Here is a 22,220-nt window from a genome sequence, read left to right as displayed (position 1 = left end):
GAATTTTCCGTGGTGTCTCAAAGAATAATGACCCTACTTGTCTGGAATGATGAGGTACAGACACACATTGCGCGAAGTCAAAAGTGTAGTGAGTTTTGAGGAAATCTGTGGAACAGGGTCTAACAGGTGGCTCAGGAAGCTGAATAGACTGATGTTCTTCCCTGGCTTCTTTAATGCACTGAATGTAGAGGTGATGCTCCCTCTCTGCTTTTTCAATGTGATCTGTAAAATTTCTTGTTGCTGTAAGCTTTTCATTTTCAGATCTTGCATTCAAAATGTGCTCTCTGTGGCGCTCACAGGTATTGCATACATCAGGTCTGGGGTTGGCAATCTGAATGTTAGGAAGGCAGGTAGACCAGATGGAATAGAATGAGGACAATTTAACAGCACGAATTTGGACCTCATGACAAGCTTCAACATATAACTGATGAATTTCGTTCTTTGGTGTTGAACAAGGTAGAAAAATGGGTGGTTCGGAGTCGCGACCTCTTGGAGCAGCTGGCATAGGAAGTCCATTATCTTCAGAATATCGATTGATAAACTGCACGACAAATTTAATTTCTTCAAAGGACATGGCATTGTGTGGTTTTTTCCCGATGTTTCCATGTCTCCGTGGTTTTATTCCATGGGTCTTCATATGCTTCACAAGATGTTTAAAATGTTTTTCACCAATGTCATGTAAAAATAAAAACACATCTTTACATACTTCCCGGTCATCAAAATTGTATTCGTATCTCTGTCGTTTGGCATCGCGTCTTGAAGATCCGCCACCAGAACTTTTACTTTTTAGCTTTCCCATAATGTACATATCCTTCTCTTCCTTGGAAAGTTCTCCCATGGAATAAATATGGTGACTGATTTCTTCAAAACTAATATTTGATATGCAATCCATTCTGCAGGAGCAGCCTTTGATTATCTTTTCACGAATTGTTAAGTCAAGATTGTTATTCTCCCAGTCCTCCTCCTCTGAATTTAGGTTTTTATTCTGATCATTATCAGGATGCACAAGTTGAATTCTTTGTTCTAAAATATTTTCGTTGGATTCATTTTCTGATGCAGTTGAAATATCACTATCGTCTGTATTTTCATCAGATGATTCAACACTTTGTGAAGGAGGAAAATATTCCCTATGCCACTCGTCAATAATCTGTAACAAAATATCCTGTGAAATTCTACATGTTCACATACCGTGCAAATATTTAAACCTTCATGTATTTGTTTAAAATAAAATATCAAATACATTCATATTACAAACAGAGATTCTACAGTAGTACTGAATTTAAATTTTGACAAATTGTTGATCTCAGCACAAAATGGTAATATCTTTTTTATTATTATAAGTATTAGATTGTTTATGAGCTATTCATTAAATAGAAATCCAGTAAATAGTATTTTTATTTATCATTAGCATGTTGATCAATTGAATGTAAGACTGAAATAAGCACCTAACTACAGAAATATTCTATCTGAATAAACGTGTACGACGGCATATATATTATCAATCTACTTTGATCGCAATTCTACATGCAGAAAACTGCTCTGCACTCTGCATATTTCGATTAATAATAACCGCATTTGATAGAAAAAATTGTATTCTCTCTCTCTCTCTCTCTCTCTCTCTCTCTCTCTCTCTCTCTCTCTCTCTCTCTCTCTCTCTCTCTCTCTCAGTAATAAGGGGTCATCCACTATGGTCATTCTTATTAAACTGGATTTATGTATTCAAATATTTATATATTTATTTGTTGAAACAAAACTTTACTTTAAAAATTGTTGATGAATTTGAAAAGATTAATTCTTTATTATTCTTTTGAATTTAATATGATCATTGTTTATTTAATTTTTGAGTAGCCACCGGTGAATCCGCCTATGACATACGAAAACAGCGGGACGTAACTCTAAATTTTATCCATTTACCTATAAATAGCCGCGATGAAAACAAGTCATTTTAGGCACTAAATAAAGTTTAGAAAGCCAGATCATAACCCCATTATGATATAAGAACAATTAGTTATTTGTCTTTTTAAAAACTTTATGAAAAATAACTAGGATATCACAAGCGGGACATATATAAACACATGTACATGCACGGAGCTCAACAATCGCGAATGTAAACAAACGTACGTCATTGATTTATGTTTTAATGAATATCGGTAAAATAAGTATTGTTCACTTAAATGACAAATCTCTAAATTGTATCATTTGATTTGTTTAATCTGCTTAATGCGGAAAATTGCATGTATATATATGTGGATACATGTGCTCTTAGATTGAAGTGCACCTGCAGTACCCGTCAACATATGCGCGGATCCCAAATCTTGTGCATCGAAATAGTTTATAGGCCTAATTGTCACCAAGACAATATTGGTTATGTCTGTTTATATAAAACTCACCTCTAAAAAGTCCATGTTTTCCTCTTGTTAATTCCAGGTACATGTCGGCATCGTTCCAGATGATTTATATAAACACAATCACGTTATATTGACAGCATTGCAAACATAAGTAACAGACGCAACTTACAAATAATGACGTTATCTTTACCAGCGTTTTTCTCATTATGACGTCAATATACATAAGGGCCCTTTTTGCATGGGACGGCGCATATATATATATATATATATATAAAGCACTAAAATGACCAACAATTGTTCATGTCGTTGGTCATTCTAGTGCTTTATATAATTATTTTCCCTGACCATTGTATCTATTTAATATAGATCCGACAATTTTGGATACTGAATGTTGTTGGTTCTTCAGTGCTTTATATATATATATATATATATATATATATATATATATATATATATATATATGATCCAGCGATATGGAAAAGCGGATGGGGGGAGAGGGGTCAACAAGATGATCTAGAAACTGTACTATACCATATCCCATGATTCGGCGAACATAAATATATGTATCACCCAGTGCTAATTAATCTATTATTCAACTTCTACATGAATAAGTAAATGGCATACAAGTTGGCAGTATTTTGAAAAACTACAACAACAACCCTGGACCCCCCCCCCCCTTTAGATCCACCAATGAGACGGAGAGTATATTTAAAGGCAAACACTTGCGTGCGGGCATTATTGTCTTGTGACAACATCTAGTTTTCATTTATACTAGTTTACTAGTATCAAACTTTTTTTTAATCTATATTGTTAAAAGACATGATTATATCTATTTCATGCAACGATTGCTTTTTGTTGCTTATACTGTGTTGACACCAACAGACAAATCAAGGTTAATTGAATAAAGTTTAAGTGTAAAAAGGGCATGTTTAGAACACTGTAGCTTAATAACAAGCGTTGCGACCTCATTTCATTTCTTCTTAAGTTCTTAATTTTCCCTCAATGTAGAAATCAAATATACACTTCTTTAAAAAATTGACATTACTCCAAATTTCAGGTACAAACCCCTTTAAGACAGAAATTTCAATATATCATAACTCAAATTCACATATATCCACATTTATAAACAATTCTAAATCAACGTTATGTCTTTTCTTTAATTCACACTAAAAATTTGAGAACAGATTATAAATCAATCAAGACAGGAAATGCTAGAAAAACATCTACCTCAATAACATTTTCTTGAGTTTTAGCAGTTTGACCTCGGACGTTGACCCATAAAATATTTTTTTTTCAAAAGGGGGCATGGATATTGTATAGCATTGGTATTAATAAAGGGATTCTCTTCCCTGGATAAGGACTCTTGTTAAGAATAGATTATACTGTAATCTTACCTAAAGCAAGTTAATTAGGTGCTCTTTAAAAAGTCGTTAATTTGTATTAGTATACCTCTACTGATTTTTCACTATATACACTTAGATGATTAGATGTGGCTAATTCCCTGGATTTTGCCGTTGCGGGACTAATTCCCATTTTGCTGTGCTTAGTCAATATTGAACAAATCCCTGCTTTCAAAGCTAATTCCCGGTTATCCGTAATCCTCTAGATTTTACGTTGGAATATAGAAAAAGGTCCTAAATGTTCTCCACAGTTTTTCAGCCAATGAAATCGCGTTGCTCGGCTCGTGGTTTCTAATTTTACAGACAACAAAAATTTGATTGATCATGGCGATGTCAACAAGGTTTTATTATTTAGACGAGAATGAATTTGAGAATCTGCTTGATTCTAGAGATGGCGAAAACACCAAGAAACTCATTTGGGCATCATTGTCTGTATTAGGAAACTATGCAACCGAGAAAGGTATGGATTTATCGGAAATCGAGCGACAAACAACGGATCAAATGAAATGTTTTCTGTGAAAATTCAATGCAAAGATGAAAAAAAGTTGTTGGAGACCGATATGCGAAGAAATCTATGATTAGTCTGCAATGCAAGGTGAAGACAACGAACAGCGATATGGTTTACAGGAACATTTTTTGAAGGTTAGAAAAGGAAACATTATTAACGATGAGAGATTCAAAACTGCAAAGGAAATGTAAAGCCGTGCTTGTGAAACCGAAGAAGCCTGGTACTATTTCACTATAGCCATGGATTCTACAGGAATGGGATATGTAACAGTCAGGAAACGTCAAACGAAAAACCACAGGGGAGACGACCTACAGGATATGACAATTAAACAGGACAGAATGTATGACACACCTGGTAAGTGTAACGTATGTCAAACTAGTATTTTCAATTTCAGTAGATTTTAAAATCATTGAAAATGGAAAACATTTTGTTTCATGATTAACTCTGTGTTTTGTTTATTTTAAAGGTGATCCTCGTTGTCCATTAAATTCCTTAAAGAAGTATATTGGACAGTTTCATCCAGAAAACCACAATTTCTGGCAGCGTCCCAAGAAAAGGAAATACAACGAAAGTGAAACGTTGTATGAAAATTCAGCTGTCGAAAAAAAAAACCCACTTTATTCTTTCATGGCAAATTTAAGTAAAGAGGCCAATTTAAGCAAAACGTACACTAATCATTGCATCCGAGCCACGAGTATAACGACCCTGGACTACAAGAGGTGGAGGCAAGACACATAATGGGAATTAGTGGACATCGTAATGAAATGTCTATCAAATCGCACAGCTCCAAACTTAGTGAGGCGAAAAAGAGGGAAATATCTGACATTTTGTGTAGAAATACATGTATATCTGCAACATCTGACATGTCTGACACTGTGTCAAAATCGGATAGTGCAGCTCCACCTGCAAATGCATGTCCTGATTTTCTGGAAACCAATTTAATCAATGAACTGTTGAACAACGAGTTTAGTCTAGAAAATGTCGAAAGTGGTCCGTTTGGAAATATGATGCAATCTGCCAACTTGTCATCCACAAGCAACAATTTGTTTAGATTTGCAAACTGTCAAGACACTTTTAATTTTTCTAAATAGACATACTTGTATACAGTAAAATAATTTGTCTCTGGAATTGATTTTTTTTGTGTTCAAGTTAAAGACAGTAGTATAAGGCGCCTCGATAGACGAGTCAACTGAGTGCAGTTTTGAGTGCAGGTTTTATAGACGGGTCAAGGGAATGCAGTTTTGAATGGAGGTATTCACATGAGTGTAGGGGTCAGCGGGGATCAAGCTGGGCAAGTGGCCAGGTGGTCAAGCTGGCCAGGTGACGAGGTCAAGCTGGCTAGGTGGGGAAATCTGAGGAGATAGCGTGTGAAAGTTTTGTTTTTCTTTTGATATTCCTTTTGATTTTCTGAAAGTCGGCGTGTGTATACAACTCCAGATATTTTAATTGAAGAAGAACAATGGTTTAAAGTTTACACATTTATTAAATAAACAATCAAAAGTTTACACAAACACAATTTGAACAATAATTAAATATAATTTTTAAAGTCCACACACACACACAATTTTACACAAAGTCTGAAACACGGTTTTCACACGGATTTTGGTTTCTTTGCGGCAGGCTTCCTCTTCTTTTTGGATGGTTCAGGTTTCGCGCTGGGAACGGGAGGAGTCACGTCCTTCTGTCTCGGACAGTCCGCAATCCAATGGCCCACTTCCCCACACTTGTAGCACGGGTCGCGCTCTTTACTCTTCTTTGTGGTTTTCTGCGGGCAATCTGGCGACCAATGCCCCGTTTCCCCACAGGTGAAGCAGGCGTTGTTGGTGGGGTCCTTACGGTATTTGGCCGCTGCTATTTCCTCCAGTTTTTTTTCCACCAATACCTTCGTGTGACTGGCGATTTCGTCGGCCAACACGTTGATACGGTTAACAATACCGTCCAGTGTGGTCGTAATGATCGCAAAATCGGCCCTGGTCATGGGTGAATCTTCACTACTTATGGGAGGGTCGTTGTATAAACCCAATTCTAGTCCCGTAGCATCCTGCGAATCGGGGAAGAAGACCCCCAGGCCTTGGTCGTAGGATTCTGACTAGGAAGAAAGTCCGTGGTATGTGCCATTTCCAGCTACTTGTCTATGTATTCTTGCTGTGGTCTTCTTAGCTTTCTTTAAATCGACTTGTTTCTGTGCCATGTTAGCTAGCGAATATCTGAAGATTGAATGAGGTGTGACAAGTAGGACAAGGAACCGCTAATGATAACTTGAGGGTATTGGATCCTACCACCTGAGGATTCATTACATTTCTTACGTGAGTTTGCTTCGTACTGCCCATATTGTAAAAAATAACACATTTCTGTTGATTTACAACTTTTACTTTATTGCATATTTCCGATGAAAAATGTCATTTGATGTAGCTTTTTCCTTTAAGCAGATGCAGGTCAATATTTGAATGAATTAAGTTTTTAAAGCCAGTGTTCATTTGTGGGTTTCTTGGTACACAGTGGTGTGATTCTGTCACATCGACTAGTCTTCCTCCTCCTCCTCCTCGTCTTCCTCCTCATCTTCTTCCTCCTCGTCTTCATCATTGTAGTACTTATCTAGGTAAGATTCAAGTAAATATTTGTTTTTGCGAATAGCCATCTTAATGATTTTTTTAAATCCATGATTGTCGGACATAAAGTCATCGATGACGTCCGTCACCTGTCCGTGCGTTGTGTCTTCTTGCAAATGATACTGATCGTAAAGGAACCGCTCATACAGTTTTCTAAACTGTTGGTAAGTTTCTCCTTTGGACTTTCGTCTGCTTTCTTACTAGCCTTCTTTTCTGACATATTTTGGTTCAAGTATTTCTTGTATCTCTTCTCCCACTCTGCAGTTGTATGTTTTCGCGCTTTATGTGCCATTTGGCGAAAGACGAGATTGTCTTTCTCTGCGTCACTGTCAGTATCACTCTGTGTTGGAGAGACATCACTCATGTCAATATCCTCTCCCTCATCGCTGTCCCCGTGTTTTAGTCTTTTGTGACTCATCAAAGCATCTCTGCGAGAAAATAAAGCATGACACTCTGAGCACTCAATCATTTTAACTGCTCGAATGCATAAAAGTGAATGAATAATTCCTGGCTTTTAGATTCTTTATATGTTTCCACCACCACCACCACGCAATTACCGGTCGCATTGCCCAATGATAGAGCGTTTGCTTCCTAACCGGGAGCTCATGAATTCGAATCCTCCCCATGCCATAGCAGCGCCAACCTAAGGCGTAAACATTGGTAATGATTGGTCCTCAAGATGCACTGCATTTACGGATCTTTCGGAAGACCCTATGGAGGTAGGCGTTTGCACGCTAAAGAGCCCTCACTGCTACGGGTATAATCATTAAGCATATTATTTCATTTGCAAGTGATGTATATTTCGGGAGACGTGAAATGACCAGCCAACTACTACCATCCACACTTTCGATAACATCGCACACCCTACCTACACTTTCGTTAACACCACATACCACAACCCTTATTTTCATTAACACCACATACCACCACTTAAACATCACGTATCACCATCCACATTTTTATAAACACCATTTAAACACAGCTAATGGTAGATCAGATGTTAACACTTGTGTTTTTAACACCGTTTTATTTACACCAATGACACCACTACCATACAGGTCTGAGAATTAATAGTTTTACATATCAATATCAACAAATGAGATATATCTTCCGATATTAGTTTGCATGTATCACCACCATACTAACACGCACATTTCCATTAACACCACATACCACCACCCATACACCACTTACCACCACCTATACACCACATACCATCACTCAAACACCACATACCACGACTCAAACACCACATACCACCACATACAGCCACCTATACACCACTACTGGCACACCAGATGTCATCACTTACTTATTTAACATTACTCACGCCACTACCCATACAGGTCCTAAGTTTTGTTTTTCTTAGCATAACAATATTAATGAAAGCGATTGATATACCGTTTTTAGTTTGCATGTATCACCACCATACTACCACCCACATTTTATCAACATCAACATACTACCACTTATACGCTAGATACAACCACTTATACACCCCATACCACCACGTATTCACCACTTAAACACCACCACTGACATACCAGATGCCATCACTTACATCTTCTTTAACATAACTCACACCACTACCCATATAGATCCTAAGTTGTGCATTTCTTTGCATCAGAATCTTGATGAAAGAGATTGATATACCGTTTTTAGTTTGCATGTGTCACCACCATACTACCACTCACATTTCCACTAACACCACCATACTACCACTCACATTTCCACTAACACCACATACCAACACCTATACACTACATACCACCACTCATACACCGCTTACCACCACTTATACACCACTCAAACACCACATATCACAACCTATACACCCCATACCACCACCTGTACACCACTACTGGCACACCATATGCCATCATTTACATCTTCTTTAACATTACACACAACATTACCTATATAGTTTTGCATTTCTTAGGATGACAATATTAATGAGAAATTGATCTACCGTTATTAGTTTGCATGTATCACCACCATACTGTCACCCACATTTTATTAACACCACCATACTGTCACCCACATTTTATTAACACCAACATACTACCACTTATACACTATACACCATCACCTATACACCCTATACCACCACATACCATACATAATAATCGCAAAAGTGTGACGATATTAGCCGACCCTTCTACATTGAAAAACAAAGGTTACTTTTACATTAACTGAATAGTCTTGGGAGCAAGTGCTCCGATAAAGGGAAGTTTAAAATGCATCTAATGCAACATACTCTTTTTCATTTTCAAGAGTATGCTAGAAATAATCAGATGCGGAAAGTGGGGTTTCTTTATGTGTCGAAAGTTTGTCCTAACTATTCCTTTTGTAACAGGAATATAAATATATATACGTTATACACCACCGTATATCGTAGCCCAGTTACACTCAGCTGCTCGCAATCATTATGTAAATTAGATTTTCTTACATTGTAGTGATGATCGGGATCAGGAGAAAATAGAGGGGCGATTTCAAGATCACAATATGAATTATTACCTTCACGCAAACCATATAAAAATATTGAGTGATTTGATTTGAAAAAGAAATAATTATATCATTATTTATTTGACCAACATTTGACTATAAATATTTTCACGTATACAGTTTATCACTTGATAACGGCAGTCAATAAGGTGGCAGGGGACAGTTTCTGTGGTTTTGAAACATGTGGATAGGGGGTATACACCAACGTCAGATTATGACAGACTAATGAAAAATCATATTTCCCTTTTATGTCAATACTTGTATTTCATATTAGTGTAGTTAATAAATTATGACCCTAAATTACATGTAATCTATAAATACTGGTGCTGGTGCACAAAACATGCTCTGAGCAGGTTCCCCTTTTTTGCTTTGATTTTCCCTCATTTGGGCTAATCCGCACCACCCCCACACCATCACAGTACCAAACATGGGGATTTAGACACTGTGCACAATCAAGAACCCTATCTGCCCTTCTCAAAAATCTACCTCTCATATGGGGCCACCCACCTTCCCTCGCAGCTACATACCTTTTGCTAGACCCTGCATGTTTTCACCGAAATTTCTTCAGCAACTGACCACGTGTCTTAATTTCGTATTTGCACCCATCTATATGCTAGGAATCATGGTGACACCTATATGTTGTATATCAACATTTTTACTAAGCACTCAGCTACATTTGACATGCATCCTAAAATTATTGTATACATTTTTACACATGTAATATCACTTCAAATATGGGGATTTCCATTTTTTGAAAAAGTTGACCGGGCCTACAGTGCGAAACTGTCCCCTGCTACCTAAATACAACATATATACATTAACTGTATTCAGAACCTGTACGTCATGACGTACTTTTTCGTTGTGATCTCGTATATAGGGTGCTAACTGCACAGATATATGGACCTATTTAGTTGTTTTTATAACTATAAAACTGTTCTGCTATATTCATAATAGAGTTTATGTCCAAAGTACTTTTAGAGCAAAAATGAATTATTTTTAAATATATAGCGTAAAAATATATGGGATCCGGGTTAGAATAAGTCCTCACTACCCCTTGCTTGTCGTAAGAGGCTACTAAATGAGGCGGTCTTTCGGAACCTAGGTCCCGAGTCACTGCAGGTGTGGCACGATAAAGATCCCTCCCTGCTCAAAGGCCGTAAGCGCCGAACATAGGCGTAAATTTTGCACCCCTTCACGGGCAGTAGTGACGTCTCCTTATGATTGAAACATTCTCGAGTGGGGCTTTAAACAATATAAAGTCAATCAATCACATAAGATTCAATACAAAATAAAGGCCTAATGCAGAAAAATCTCACTGAAACCACACAATATAGTGAACATATTCATAAATTCTTTGCATGTTAACCAAATTCAGTTTTATAGAACTACCGAATAGCTGAGCTCATTGTTTACGAAACAAAGTTGAAGCCATTTTCAGAAAATACCCGGTTTCCGAGAAGTCAAAACGAAAGTGCCCCGTTCCGGTGTAGCGGAGATCGCTGTCGCTGTCTCTCTAAAAAAAAAAAAAAGCGGTAGCCTTGCTGTTCGACGCTCGCATAATTAGACCTATAGGTAGTTGTAAACATTTTATATGGTTGTAATCAGCAATTTTATTGAAGTATGGTGATGCAAAAAAAAACCAAACAACCCCCCCCCCCCAAAAAAAACCCCCATAAAACAAGTTGTATTATTGAACTATTTTGTTTTGAAAATCCAGGAAATGCTTTGGTTTTTAATTCAACATTTGAAATTGTGATCGGCATATGAACTTCATTTATGTACATATTTTAATGAGAAGACGTGCATTTTAACTAATATATTAAAGTATATAACTAGTGCCGCTCCTTTAGAAAAAAAAATCAACAGAAACTTACTAATAATTATTCATTTTACTGAATCTTTTTTTATTATTATGGATCCATTGAAAATAATATCAAGTTGTGATTTTGCTGTTTTCAATTATCGTGTTAAAATTCCTCTCTTTAATGTATTCAAAAAAATTTCTCTGAATCCTACAGTTTTGATTTCACATGGAAAAAGTGTAAAGATGCAAACATATACTATGTATTGATTTGCATTTAAAACCAACATTGAAAGGATTCTTAAACTCCAGAAATTATTCTTCACGCAACACCTGATGAGCCATCAAACCCCTTGTATGAAAAATAAGGATGGTTAAAGTGTCCATGAAGTCAAAATATAAGTTAATCTGAACTGATGTATCTTTATTAATAAAATACAGATTCGAAAGTCTCACGCATTTAAGTGCCTTTATAAGCGAGATATCCACGGTTAAAATTGCCGATTTTCGCACCTGTTCAAAACCAATCAGTGGCACTTCCTGGTGTGGAGGCCGCAACCCAGTACATGTGGTTGGTCAGACTCTTGCACCACTTGACCAGCTCTGCACAGTGTATGTATGTGAATATATATGTATATTTTTGTATACCTACCCCTTTTGCCTTTTGTACTACCTATACCTTCTACACCATGAATGTTGACCCCATAATTGTTTTAACTACCACTTTGTTGTACATTCTCTAAATAAAACATTATTATTATCATTAAATAAATTCAAATTGTGTAATTCTCTTAATGAATTACAAGCAATTCAAGTATTTTTTTTTTTGGGGGGGGGGGGGATTGTGTAAAAAAGTTATTAATAACATGAAAGCCAAAATTTGAATGATTGATATTAAATGGGTTTATGAATCAGATAAGTTTTTATTAAAACCTATAATAATTACATAAAAGATTCAGCATACAACATTGAGAGTAGTGATAAAATAAGTGTACATTATTTACAATATCTCAAGAACAATGAAACTGCTATTTACAACAACTGCAAATATTTACAACCCTAACCCTAACCCCGGGAACTAAACCTTGTTGTGTAAACTTTTAATTGTTTATTTAATAAATGTGTAAACTGTAAACCATTGCTCTTTTTCATTGAATAAAATATCTGGACCTGTATACACATGCCGACTTTCAGAAAATCAAAAGGAATATCAAAACAAAAGGTATATCAAAACGTTCACACGCTATCTCCTCAGATTTCCCCACCTACCCAGCTTGACCTCGCCAACTGGCCAGGTTGACCACCTGGTCACCTGCCCAGCTTGACCCCCGCTAACCCCTACACTCATGTGAATACCTTCTCTCAAAACTGCAATTCCTTTACCTGTCGATCGAAGTTGGACCACCCTATATTAACCTTCTCCATTCATTTCAGTCAGAAGATGGACGTTCCTCCCTCTCACAGCTCCAAGAAGGACCAGTCGGTGCAGTAGGTGGTGGAACCTGTGTCAGTGATAGTAGTTTGTACGCTGGATCTACATCTGTTTCTTATGGCTCTGTTATCCCGGCAGTGTTTGGACAGACAGTGAGGATACGTCTCACGATCAACAACAATCCCGGTATTTCTACTACCTCTACTGGGACTCTGTCATTTATAGGTAACGATTTTTAAGACCACACTATCTTACTTACCTATCAATTAAATGATAATGATAAGTGCATGTACATGCATTGCTAATTATAATTAATGTAGTATTCTCTACTCCCTTCAAATATTTAAATTTTTAAGTGCTGGGCGCATGCACCAGCGATTATTAGAAGGGTTGTCAAAGTTTTCGAATCAACGACATATATCGGCAAATTTGCATTCAGAACAAAAAATGTAAGGGACGATAAATATACGTAAAGATTGACAATGTCTTTCGCACTAATTTTTGCTTTTTCTTGAAAATATCGACACAGTATATCATATGTTTATTTCAAGTACTTTTAGCTATTTTTGTGCTACTATAACGAGCAAATGTTTTGTGAAACGTTTTGGAACACATGACGCAGGATATAAAGATCGTGTGGGTTGGTTTGGGAGTTTGTAAACAATCAAAAAAAGGAATAGCAAATGGAACGGGTCGTAAAATACTGTGTGCATAGTTGATATTATGAGGTGATTAATAGTTTGAAAAATCAAAAACGTCATTGTATTATGGACAAGAGAAGCAAAAATTACAGAAATAATGGGACGTCATCCTCATATTCCGCCATTTAATATTTTACGTAAGTTATATAATAATATTCTTATGGATGTACGTATTTCAAATCGTAATACCTTACTATTTAAACAAGCGCCTGTGGGTACCACTCCTCTCTCTGGGTTTGCCATTTTCTTACCCCCCCCCCTCCGATTGTGACAGTATATTGTTTCACAAATAAAAAAAAATATGAAAATCAACAAATGGCCTTGACTCCTCTGAATGTAAATCTACGAAAACAACCGAAATCAGTACATAGTTTAGTTAATTTAGCTATTCAACCGACAGGACTGACGTACGATTTTACTATTAATTACTATAAATAGAAGACGGATGAGTGATTGCTGTCAGAGAACCAGTTGAGAAAGGTGAAGATAACAAACAGTGATCAATCTCACAACTCCTACAACCAATACAAAATAGATAGTTGGGCAAACACTGACCCCCGGACATACCAGAGGTGGGATCAGATGCCTATGAGGAGTATGCATCCCCTGTCGACCGGTCACACCCGCCATGAGCCCTATATCCTGATCAGGTAAACGGAGCTATCCGCAGTCATGTTGAGAGTAGAGCATTGAGACGACGACAGGGCAAACTAGACGATCAAGAGGTCGGCACCATACTTAAACTTAGAACCTGGTAATATATGTAATGTTTATAATTTAATAACTATTACCACAAATGGCGCCGCGAGGAACGGTTTAAGTGTGTAACAGATAAATATTTGTTTTTATAAATATAGGTGTAATATTTGGTGTAGCGCAAGCTGCCACCACGTGTTCGTGAATTTGAATCGACGCGTTTTACGATGTAATTCGGTAAAGTTTTTATAGAGAATATATTTCAAGAATTGTTATTAAATTTGTGAAACTTTTAGGGTAGGATTGTATATGTGCACTTTAAAAATCTCACTTTAGATGATAATTGTGTAATTTTGTGTTGATTTGATTCTGAAGGAAGGCGGGGAAAACGTGATATAATACCCCACCGTTTAAGTGGTCAATACGGGTATTCATGTCTGATAAACATATTATACACAGTAAGGAAAGGGTGTTGAAATATTATCGGTGTTCAGTAATCTTGTAATTTTTTCCAGAGATATTTCAGAATGACCTATAGTAAAATAGGGATTGGTCATGAGAAAGCTCACATTTATTTCTGTAGTTTTGAGGAACTATTGACAATTCCTACGGTGGGTGAAACAACCGCTGACCGCATATGGAACTTGAGAAAGAGGGGTGATATTACGCCCGGAATGTTAGCTAGAGTGCCGCATACCAAGATGCACAACATTCAAGAGTACATTGATTATTTGCACACTGAGTGAGTACATGTTCCTTGAGAAATTGGAGGAAGACTTTGAGGATAAGTGTATGTTAGATGAGATACGTGAAACAGAGAACACAGTGGTTTAGGATCTGCATAAGTTAATGACTCCCAGTATATATGAGGGGCAGTCAATAAGTTCCCGGAGGTTAGCTTGTAGTTTCATTCCTCCACCTGCGGGAAATGATTTAGTAAATGGATTCAAGCTAGGGAGCATGGGGCATTCTACCAGTAAAGGTGAATCATTTAAAAGTGCAAGTGCAATTCCCATGAAGACAGATCAAAGCAAGTCAGAGCTAGATTGGCATAGCACACCACATACAGCACCAATCTTTCAGCCACCTGCAGTAAGACAGGCACAGGAAAGAGTAAAGTTAACTATGCAACCACAGTTGAATACACAGGCGGCAGATATGTTCCCGTTTGCACCGGGATGTCTGCCGAGTTGTGAACCATACATCGGTAAACCTGAGCCATGGTTGTACACCCCATCAGCGAGGACACACAGAAGTGAAATTCGGTCAGGGCAAGTGTTACAGAGACCCAAACCTGCGAGATTTGACGCCCATGGTGGGGTATCTAGCAAGACAAGTCGCCCTATTTTGCACACAACATTGCCAGATCTGGAGCAGGTTGGGCAGGGACAATACACTGCAAGTCGGTTCATCCAAAATAACAGAGTAACCAATGCGGTGCCCCTGAAGTCCCATAAATTTGATGGCTCAGACAAAGGTGATGATTGAGTATCATTCCTGGGGAAATTTGAGATGTACGCTGAGATGCATGGTTTGCTTCAGCAGGAGAAACGCGCATATTTATGTTGGGCAATGACAGGTACTGCAGCACGTTTCTGTCTAGGTCGAGTAAGGCGAAAGAAGAATATCAGCTATGATGAACTAGTTGAATGTATGGAGAAAAGATTTAATCTCCGAAAGCTTACGGAAACTATTAGAATACAATTTCAAAGTGTCAGACAAGCACCAGGGGAAGACTTAAATGACTGGGCAGAAAGACTTCTGAGCTTGGCAGATAAAGCATTCAGTGAACTGCCAGAGGAATATGTTACAAGTGAAATAATAAAAAGCTGTGCCAAGGATAATTAGATAAACATCCTGGTAGTGTGGCTGCTTCATTTAGGCCTAGGACAGTGGACGAGGCACTAGAGAGAATCAAATGGCAGCAGTATAGTGACAAGGCTGTGTTTGGCAATAGTGTGCGAACCCGCAATGTACGGGAAACGCTATAGCCAGCTGATGTTTCAGATACTGAGGAATCTTCTGTAAGCACTGTAAAAGTAGTTCCGAATGACTAGCTTGTGAAATGCATCGACAAGATTGCAGAAAATATGGACCAGATCATGAAATCAATTCAAGCAAATATTAGTAAGATTCAAGGTAATGTAAATCTCAATTTGAAGACTGTACAGGAAGAGATGAATAGTATGGGGAAAAGATGGCGACATGAATTAACAAAAATCCAGGAGACGCCATAAGAAATTAAGCAAACAGCCAGGGAAAACCAAGCAACAGGGAATGTAGTACAACCTAGGAGAGACCAGAAAGCTGGATATGATTGCTACAGTTGTGGAGAGTTTGGACACTTGGCGAGATTCTGCAAACCACCACAGAAAAGTCAGCCAACGAGGCGTAATACCGACCCAGACTTCTGAAAATCGCCAAAACACATCAGTTCATAGTGACCACATTGAAACTGAACAAAGAGCTGTTGTTGGCGAAGCCAAGTCAGACACGTGCACAAACAAAAATCGTAGTAAAGTTGGCAGGGATACTGACATGGGTCATGAAGGAGTTGTCATCACAGCTGACACAAATTCTGATGTAGAGAGTGATGAGACAAAGCAGGATGGGACATCAAGCAAAAAGAATGAAGGAAGTCAGCAGCAAATGACCCAGGACAAAGAGGTTCATGTGGTTCAGCAGAATGATATAGCAGTAGGATCACCGTTTACCACGGTCCTCCCTACTGAAACGACTGTTGTGAATAAAGAGGCTGATTCACATAGTATATTGGTAACGGATGGTTTTGAGAGGATATTTACAACAATGCAAATGGGAAATTTCTCTATGTTGCGATTGAGTTTGAAATTAGGAGATACATTGGTGGAAGCGGCAGTGGACACCACCGCAGAAGTTACCACCATATCAGACAAGGTGTATGCCACCCTGGAGCCAAAACCACAAGTGTTGAGACAAACCATGATGCATGCAGGTGGTCGTGGAATGATGATGAAGACTTTTGTAGGGGTCCAGTAGATTTGAAGATTGGGTCTAAGTCGTATGCGACGGAGGTATACGTGGCCCCAATCAATGATGATGTGTTGTTAGGGTTGAACTTTAGGGTAACTTATGAAGTGTTAGCGGATTTAAAGAATCATACTTTCCACATTGGAGGTGAAAGTTGGATATATCCACAGGACCTAAAAAAATAATTCCTGTAATATCTAAGGTGATGCTGAAAAAACGTGCAGTAGTTCCACCCCATTCTGTGGTACATGTTCCAGCGCAGCTAGAGAGAAAGGTGAAACAATATGTGATAGAACCATGTAATGAGAACTTGCCAATTTTGATACCAAGATGTCTGTTCAAGAATCAAGAACAACCAGTTGTGTGTTCAGTGAATGCATCAGATAGGTATCTCACTATTAAACGTAATACAGTGATAGTGATAACAAAATATGTTCAAGATGCAGAACAGTATGCAAGAACGTAATGTGTTACTGAGGCTAGTGGCGACGAGTAAAGTCCTGTGCCAGAAGAACTCCTCAATCTGATTAACAGCCTCAGTACAAAATTATCTGTAGAAGAGAAGTAAAAGCTAGAGTCTTTATTGTTGGAGTTCAGTGATATATTCTCCAGAGATGAATTTGACATAGGTACGTTTAAAGAAGTTGAACATAGTATCGATACAGGTAAAGCGCAGGCAATTAAACAGCGGATGCGGAGGACACCATTACAATTCGTGGAGGAGGAAAAACAGCAGTTGTCAAGGATATTAGCTGCTGGTGTTATTGAACCCAGTGTCTTAGAATGGGCTTCAGCACCAGTACTAATCAGAAAATCAGATGGTAAGGTGAGATATGGAATAGGCTACTGTAAACTGAATGCAGTGACAAGGAAGGATGTGTATCCTTTGTCACTGATTGAGGAATGCTTGGACACACTGGTAGGGAATGAAAGGTTCTCTAAATTACATGCTAACAGTGCCTATTGGCAAGTACGAGTAAAAGAAGATGATCAGTCGAAAACTGCTTTCATTACAAAATACGGTTTATTCCAATTCACACACATGGGTTTTGGGTTGTGCAATGCCCCATCCACATATGCACGTGCTATGGACTTGGTATTGCGTGGACTGAATTGGCAAATTGTGTTTTGTTTTTTGGATGACATACTAGTAATGGGGAAGAATTTAGAGGACCATATGAATAATTTGAGGACTGGGTTTGGACGTTTCCGCCAGGAACTCAAACCCCGAAAATGCGATTTATTCAAACAGGAAGTGAGTTTTCTCGGACGAACAGTGAGCAAACGTGGTATGGCGATAGGCGAAGAGTATGTGAAGGCTATTAATAACTGGAAGGTACCAACAAATACCAAAGAGGTGGAACAGTTCCTGGGATTTGTAAATTATCATCAGAACTTTAATAAGGGATATTCATCAATAGCAAAACCACTGACTATCCTCATAGGCAAGAAACCTTTTATGTGGGGTCATGAACAACAAGAAGCATACGAGACCCCTAAGCATGCACTTTAAAAAACTCCAGTTTCAACATTGCGAAATTCAACTTGACAAGTTTATTTTGGACACAGACGTCTCAGACACCACAATCGGTGCAGAGCTCTTACAGATACAAGACGGTTAGAAGAGAGTTGTGGTCTATGGCAGCTTTACACTCTCTGCAGCACAAAGTAGATATTGTACCACTAGGAAGGAGTTGATGGCAATGGTGCGTTTCACACAACATTTCCGTCACTATATCCTCGGGCGAGAATTTGTTGTGCGCACAGACCATAGTAGCCTACAGTGGATAATTAATTTTAAGGAGCCACAAGGTCAACTAGCCAGATGGCTGGATATCCTCAGCCAATACCATATGCAGATTCAACATCGTCCGGGAAGAAAACATATAAACGCAGATATTTTATCAAGACTGCAAATCAAAGAACCTTGCAAAGAAATGTTCATTTTTATACCTCACACATCACTTCCATGTGGTGGATGTAAACATTGTGTAAAAGTTCAAGAGAAATGGCAAGATTTCATTAAGGTTGACAATGTGATACCACTAGCAAAAGTACAGACAACCGGAATGAAGACAAAAGGAGACAATCAGGAAGCTAGTGAAGTACAAGACATGGTACTTCATGGGAGCATGATTTCGGCCAAAACCATCACGACAGAAGAAGTGGCCCAAGTAAACACTGTTGAGATAGGAAACAGTCATGGTATTCAGTACACAACAGAACAGTTGTCGGCGGAACAGAGTAAAGACCCAGAACTGTACCTGATTCTTCACTGGCTGAAAAACAATGAGGAACCAGCTGAGACGGACCTGTTTCTAGCAGATCAGGCAGCCAAGAAATACTTTGTCAACAGAGAAAAATTCCTCTTAGATCGTGATGGAGTCCCCAGGAATAAATCTAAAAACAACCTCACCAGATTAGTTATGCCATATTCTTACATACAGGAAGTTCTCTCACTGAATCATGATTCACCCACGACAGGACATCAGGGAGTTGATAAGACAAGAGCAAGGCTTAAGGAGAAGTATTATTGGTACAAAATGAACGAGACAATCAAGGCCTATGTTCGATCTTGTAACACCTGTAAGAAGAACAAAAAAGCAACCAGGAAGGCAAAATGTCCCTTATCTCAGTACCATGCTGATGTCCCGTTTGAACGGGTACACATTGATTTCATGGGACCACTGCCTGAGACAGTCAAGGGGAACACTAATATCTTGGTACTAATAGATCAATTCACTAAGTGGGTGGAAATCATACCACTACACTCTCAAACAGCGGAGGAAACGGTAAGGGCATTGATCGACGAAGTGTTTGCTCGATTTGCTTGCCCTCTCACTATTCATAGCGATCAAAGGAGGAATTTTGAAAGCTCATTGTTTTAATCTGTTTGTCAAGCTCTTCATATCCACATATCGAGAACCACACCATACAGACCCTCTGCAAATGGGCAAGTGGAAAGGTTTAATCGCACCATTATGGATGCTGTTTGTTGTTTTGTGAGCAAGTCGCAGACTGATTGGGACATGTATATCCCTCAACTCGCCAGTGCAATAAGATCAGTCAACAGAATGACAGGACTGACTCCAAATATGATGATGCTTGCGCGGGAGATTAACATGCCAGCGGACTTAGTATTTCGACCTTCCTGTACAAGAGACTAGCATAGATGAAGTGGAGTATGTCAGCAAATTAAAGGAAGCCATTACGCATTCTCATGAGGTTGCGACACAGAAGTTGAAGTCCTCACAGTCTTATATGAAAAGAGACTATGCTGTCTCCATACGCAAGATGGCATATAAGCCAGGATATTTAGTTTACATATTGCATATGGCTCATTTAAATGGGAGAAACTAGAAATTAGAATCTCCTTGGAAGGGGCCAGGAGTTGTATTAGAAAAGATAACCTCGTATGTTTATAAAGTGCAACTAGAGAAGATGATCACGATCATCAATCATGACAGAATGAAGAAATGTTGCGATAGAGAAACACCTAACTGGGTTAAAAAGAAACAGACAGAAATAATAGACGGTGTAACAGGTGCTCTAGAGACAGGTGAACTCGACGTACTCTGTTTTTGTTGAAAAGGGGATAATGGCTCGTTAATGATACAATGTGATGGTTGTGATGAATGGTATCATGGTGATTGTATTGGTGTGTGTGCAGAGCAGGCAGATAAGTGGACAGAATACTTTTGTCAGAGTTGTCAGAAGAGTCAACTGTAAGGTGTAGGTAAAAAATAATATAAATAAATAATGTTTATTTATTTGATTTGTTTATTATGTTCCCCACACAAAGTTTGGAAACATGTTGTTTTTACTCTCTTTCTTATTATTAAGGTCTTCCGTCTTCAGCGGAAGACCCTTCTATTATTCCATTGTTTCTTTTTCACTTTTAAGGTCTTCCGTTTCCAACGGAAGACCTTTCTGTTATTCTTATGTTGCTTTTTCTCTTTTATTAGGGCTTTCCATCTTTCTGTGGAAAGTCCTATTGTTATTGTTCTATTTCTTATTAGGGCTTTCCACCTTCCTGTGGAAAGTCCTATTAATATTGTTCTGGTTTTTTTTATTAGGTCTTTCCACCTTCCTGTGGAAAGACCTTTTTATATTGTTCTGCTTATTAATATTATTAGGTCTTTCCACCTTTCTGTGGAAAGACCTTTTGATATTGTTCTGTTTATTATTATTTGTCTTCTTTTCTTTCCGCCGCGAGAAGCTCTTGATGTTTTAAGACTTATCAAAAAACTATGTAGACCATCATATTTGACATCTCGAAACATGCTCAGATCTCACCCAGCGTATTTGATCTTTGACCCCTAACGAACTTATGGGACTTTACGCAAAAAACCCTTGTTATCGATTCACCTCGAAAACCGTAAATGATAAGAGCATGAAACTTTCACTAAATTTTTTAGTTGATCAAGTTGAAGCGTTGTAGTGTTTTCTTTTAAGTTTTCGGTGATCCCTAAAGGGAGTTAATGGCCCTGAAAGTTTACGATTTTTACAGAAAAATTCAAAACTCCTAAAATATAAGTCGTAGAAAGACGGAACCAATTGGAATGGAATACTTGACCTTTGACCTTGAAAATCAGGTCAAGGTCAAAAGTCAAGGTCATCTGGAAACTTTGAAAATAAGCACTTTTCATACAGTCTAAAGCATAGAAAGTACAGATAAAGTGTTATATGCACAAGTAGTCACAAACCAACTTATTCCAACGCTTTGCATTACGACTCTGAACTTTGACCTTTCTTCAATTTACAGCGCCTTGCGTAAAAACCATTGTTACCACATCAGTATGGAAACCGCAATTGGTACGAACACGAAATGTTCACTAAACCTTTTGCCTGATCAATTGTAAAAGATGACTTCCTGTTTTTGATGGTTTCTCGATCCGTAACGGGAATTAATGCCCTTGAAAGTTTTCGATTTCACGTAAAAATTTATAACTCCTAAAGTATTTTTCATAGGAAGACAGGACCAACTGAAGTGACATCCCTGACCTTTTACCTTGAAAATTAGGTCAAGGTCAAAGCTCAAGGTCATCTAGAAACTTTGAAAATAAGCACTTTTCACACCGTCTAAAGCATATAAAGTAGAGATTAAGTATAATATGCACAATTAGTTAAGAACCAACTTAAGTCAATGCATTGCAATACGACTCTGAACGTTGACCTTTCTTCGATTTACAGCGACTTGCGTAAAAACCA

At 38.0% G+C, this 22,220-nt stretch overlaps 1 protein-coding gene across 1 annotated transcript in view; it reads left to right on the top strand.

Moving 5' to 3' along the window:
• LOC125680241 (hemicentin-2-like) overlaps positions 1-22,220 on the top strand; it is a 168,386-nt gene that overhangs the window by 8,998 nt on the left and 137,168 nt on the right. The window contains exon 3 of the mRNA XM_056156020.1: positions 12,606-12,828. Within this exon, the coding sequence (XP_056011995.1) occupies positions 12,606-12,828 (223 nt within the window). The remainder of the gene's footprint in view (positions 1-12,605; positions 12,829-22,220) is intronic.

This window comes from Ostrea edulis, chromosome 2 (assembly GCF_947568905.1).
Source record: "Ostrea edulis chromosome 2, xbOstEdul1.1, whole genome shotgun sequence".
NCBI lineage: Eukaryota > Metazoa > Mollusca > Bivalvia > Ostreida > Ostreidae > Ostrea > Ostrea edulis.
Note: the sequence above shows the minus strand (reverse complement) of the source record. Positions and strands in the feature narration are given on the sequence as shown.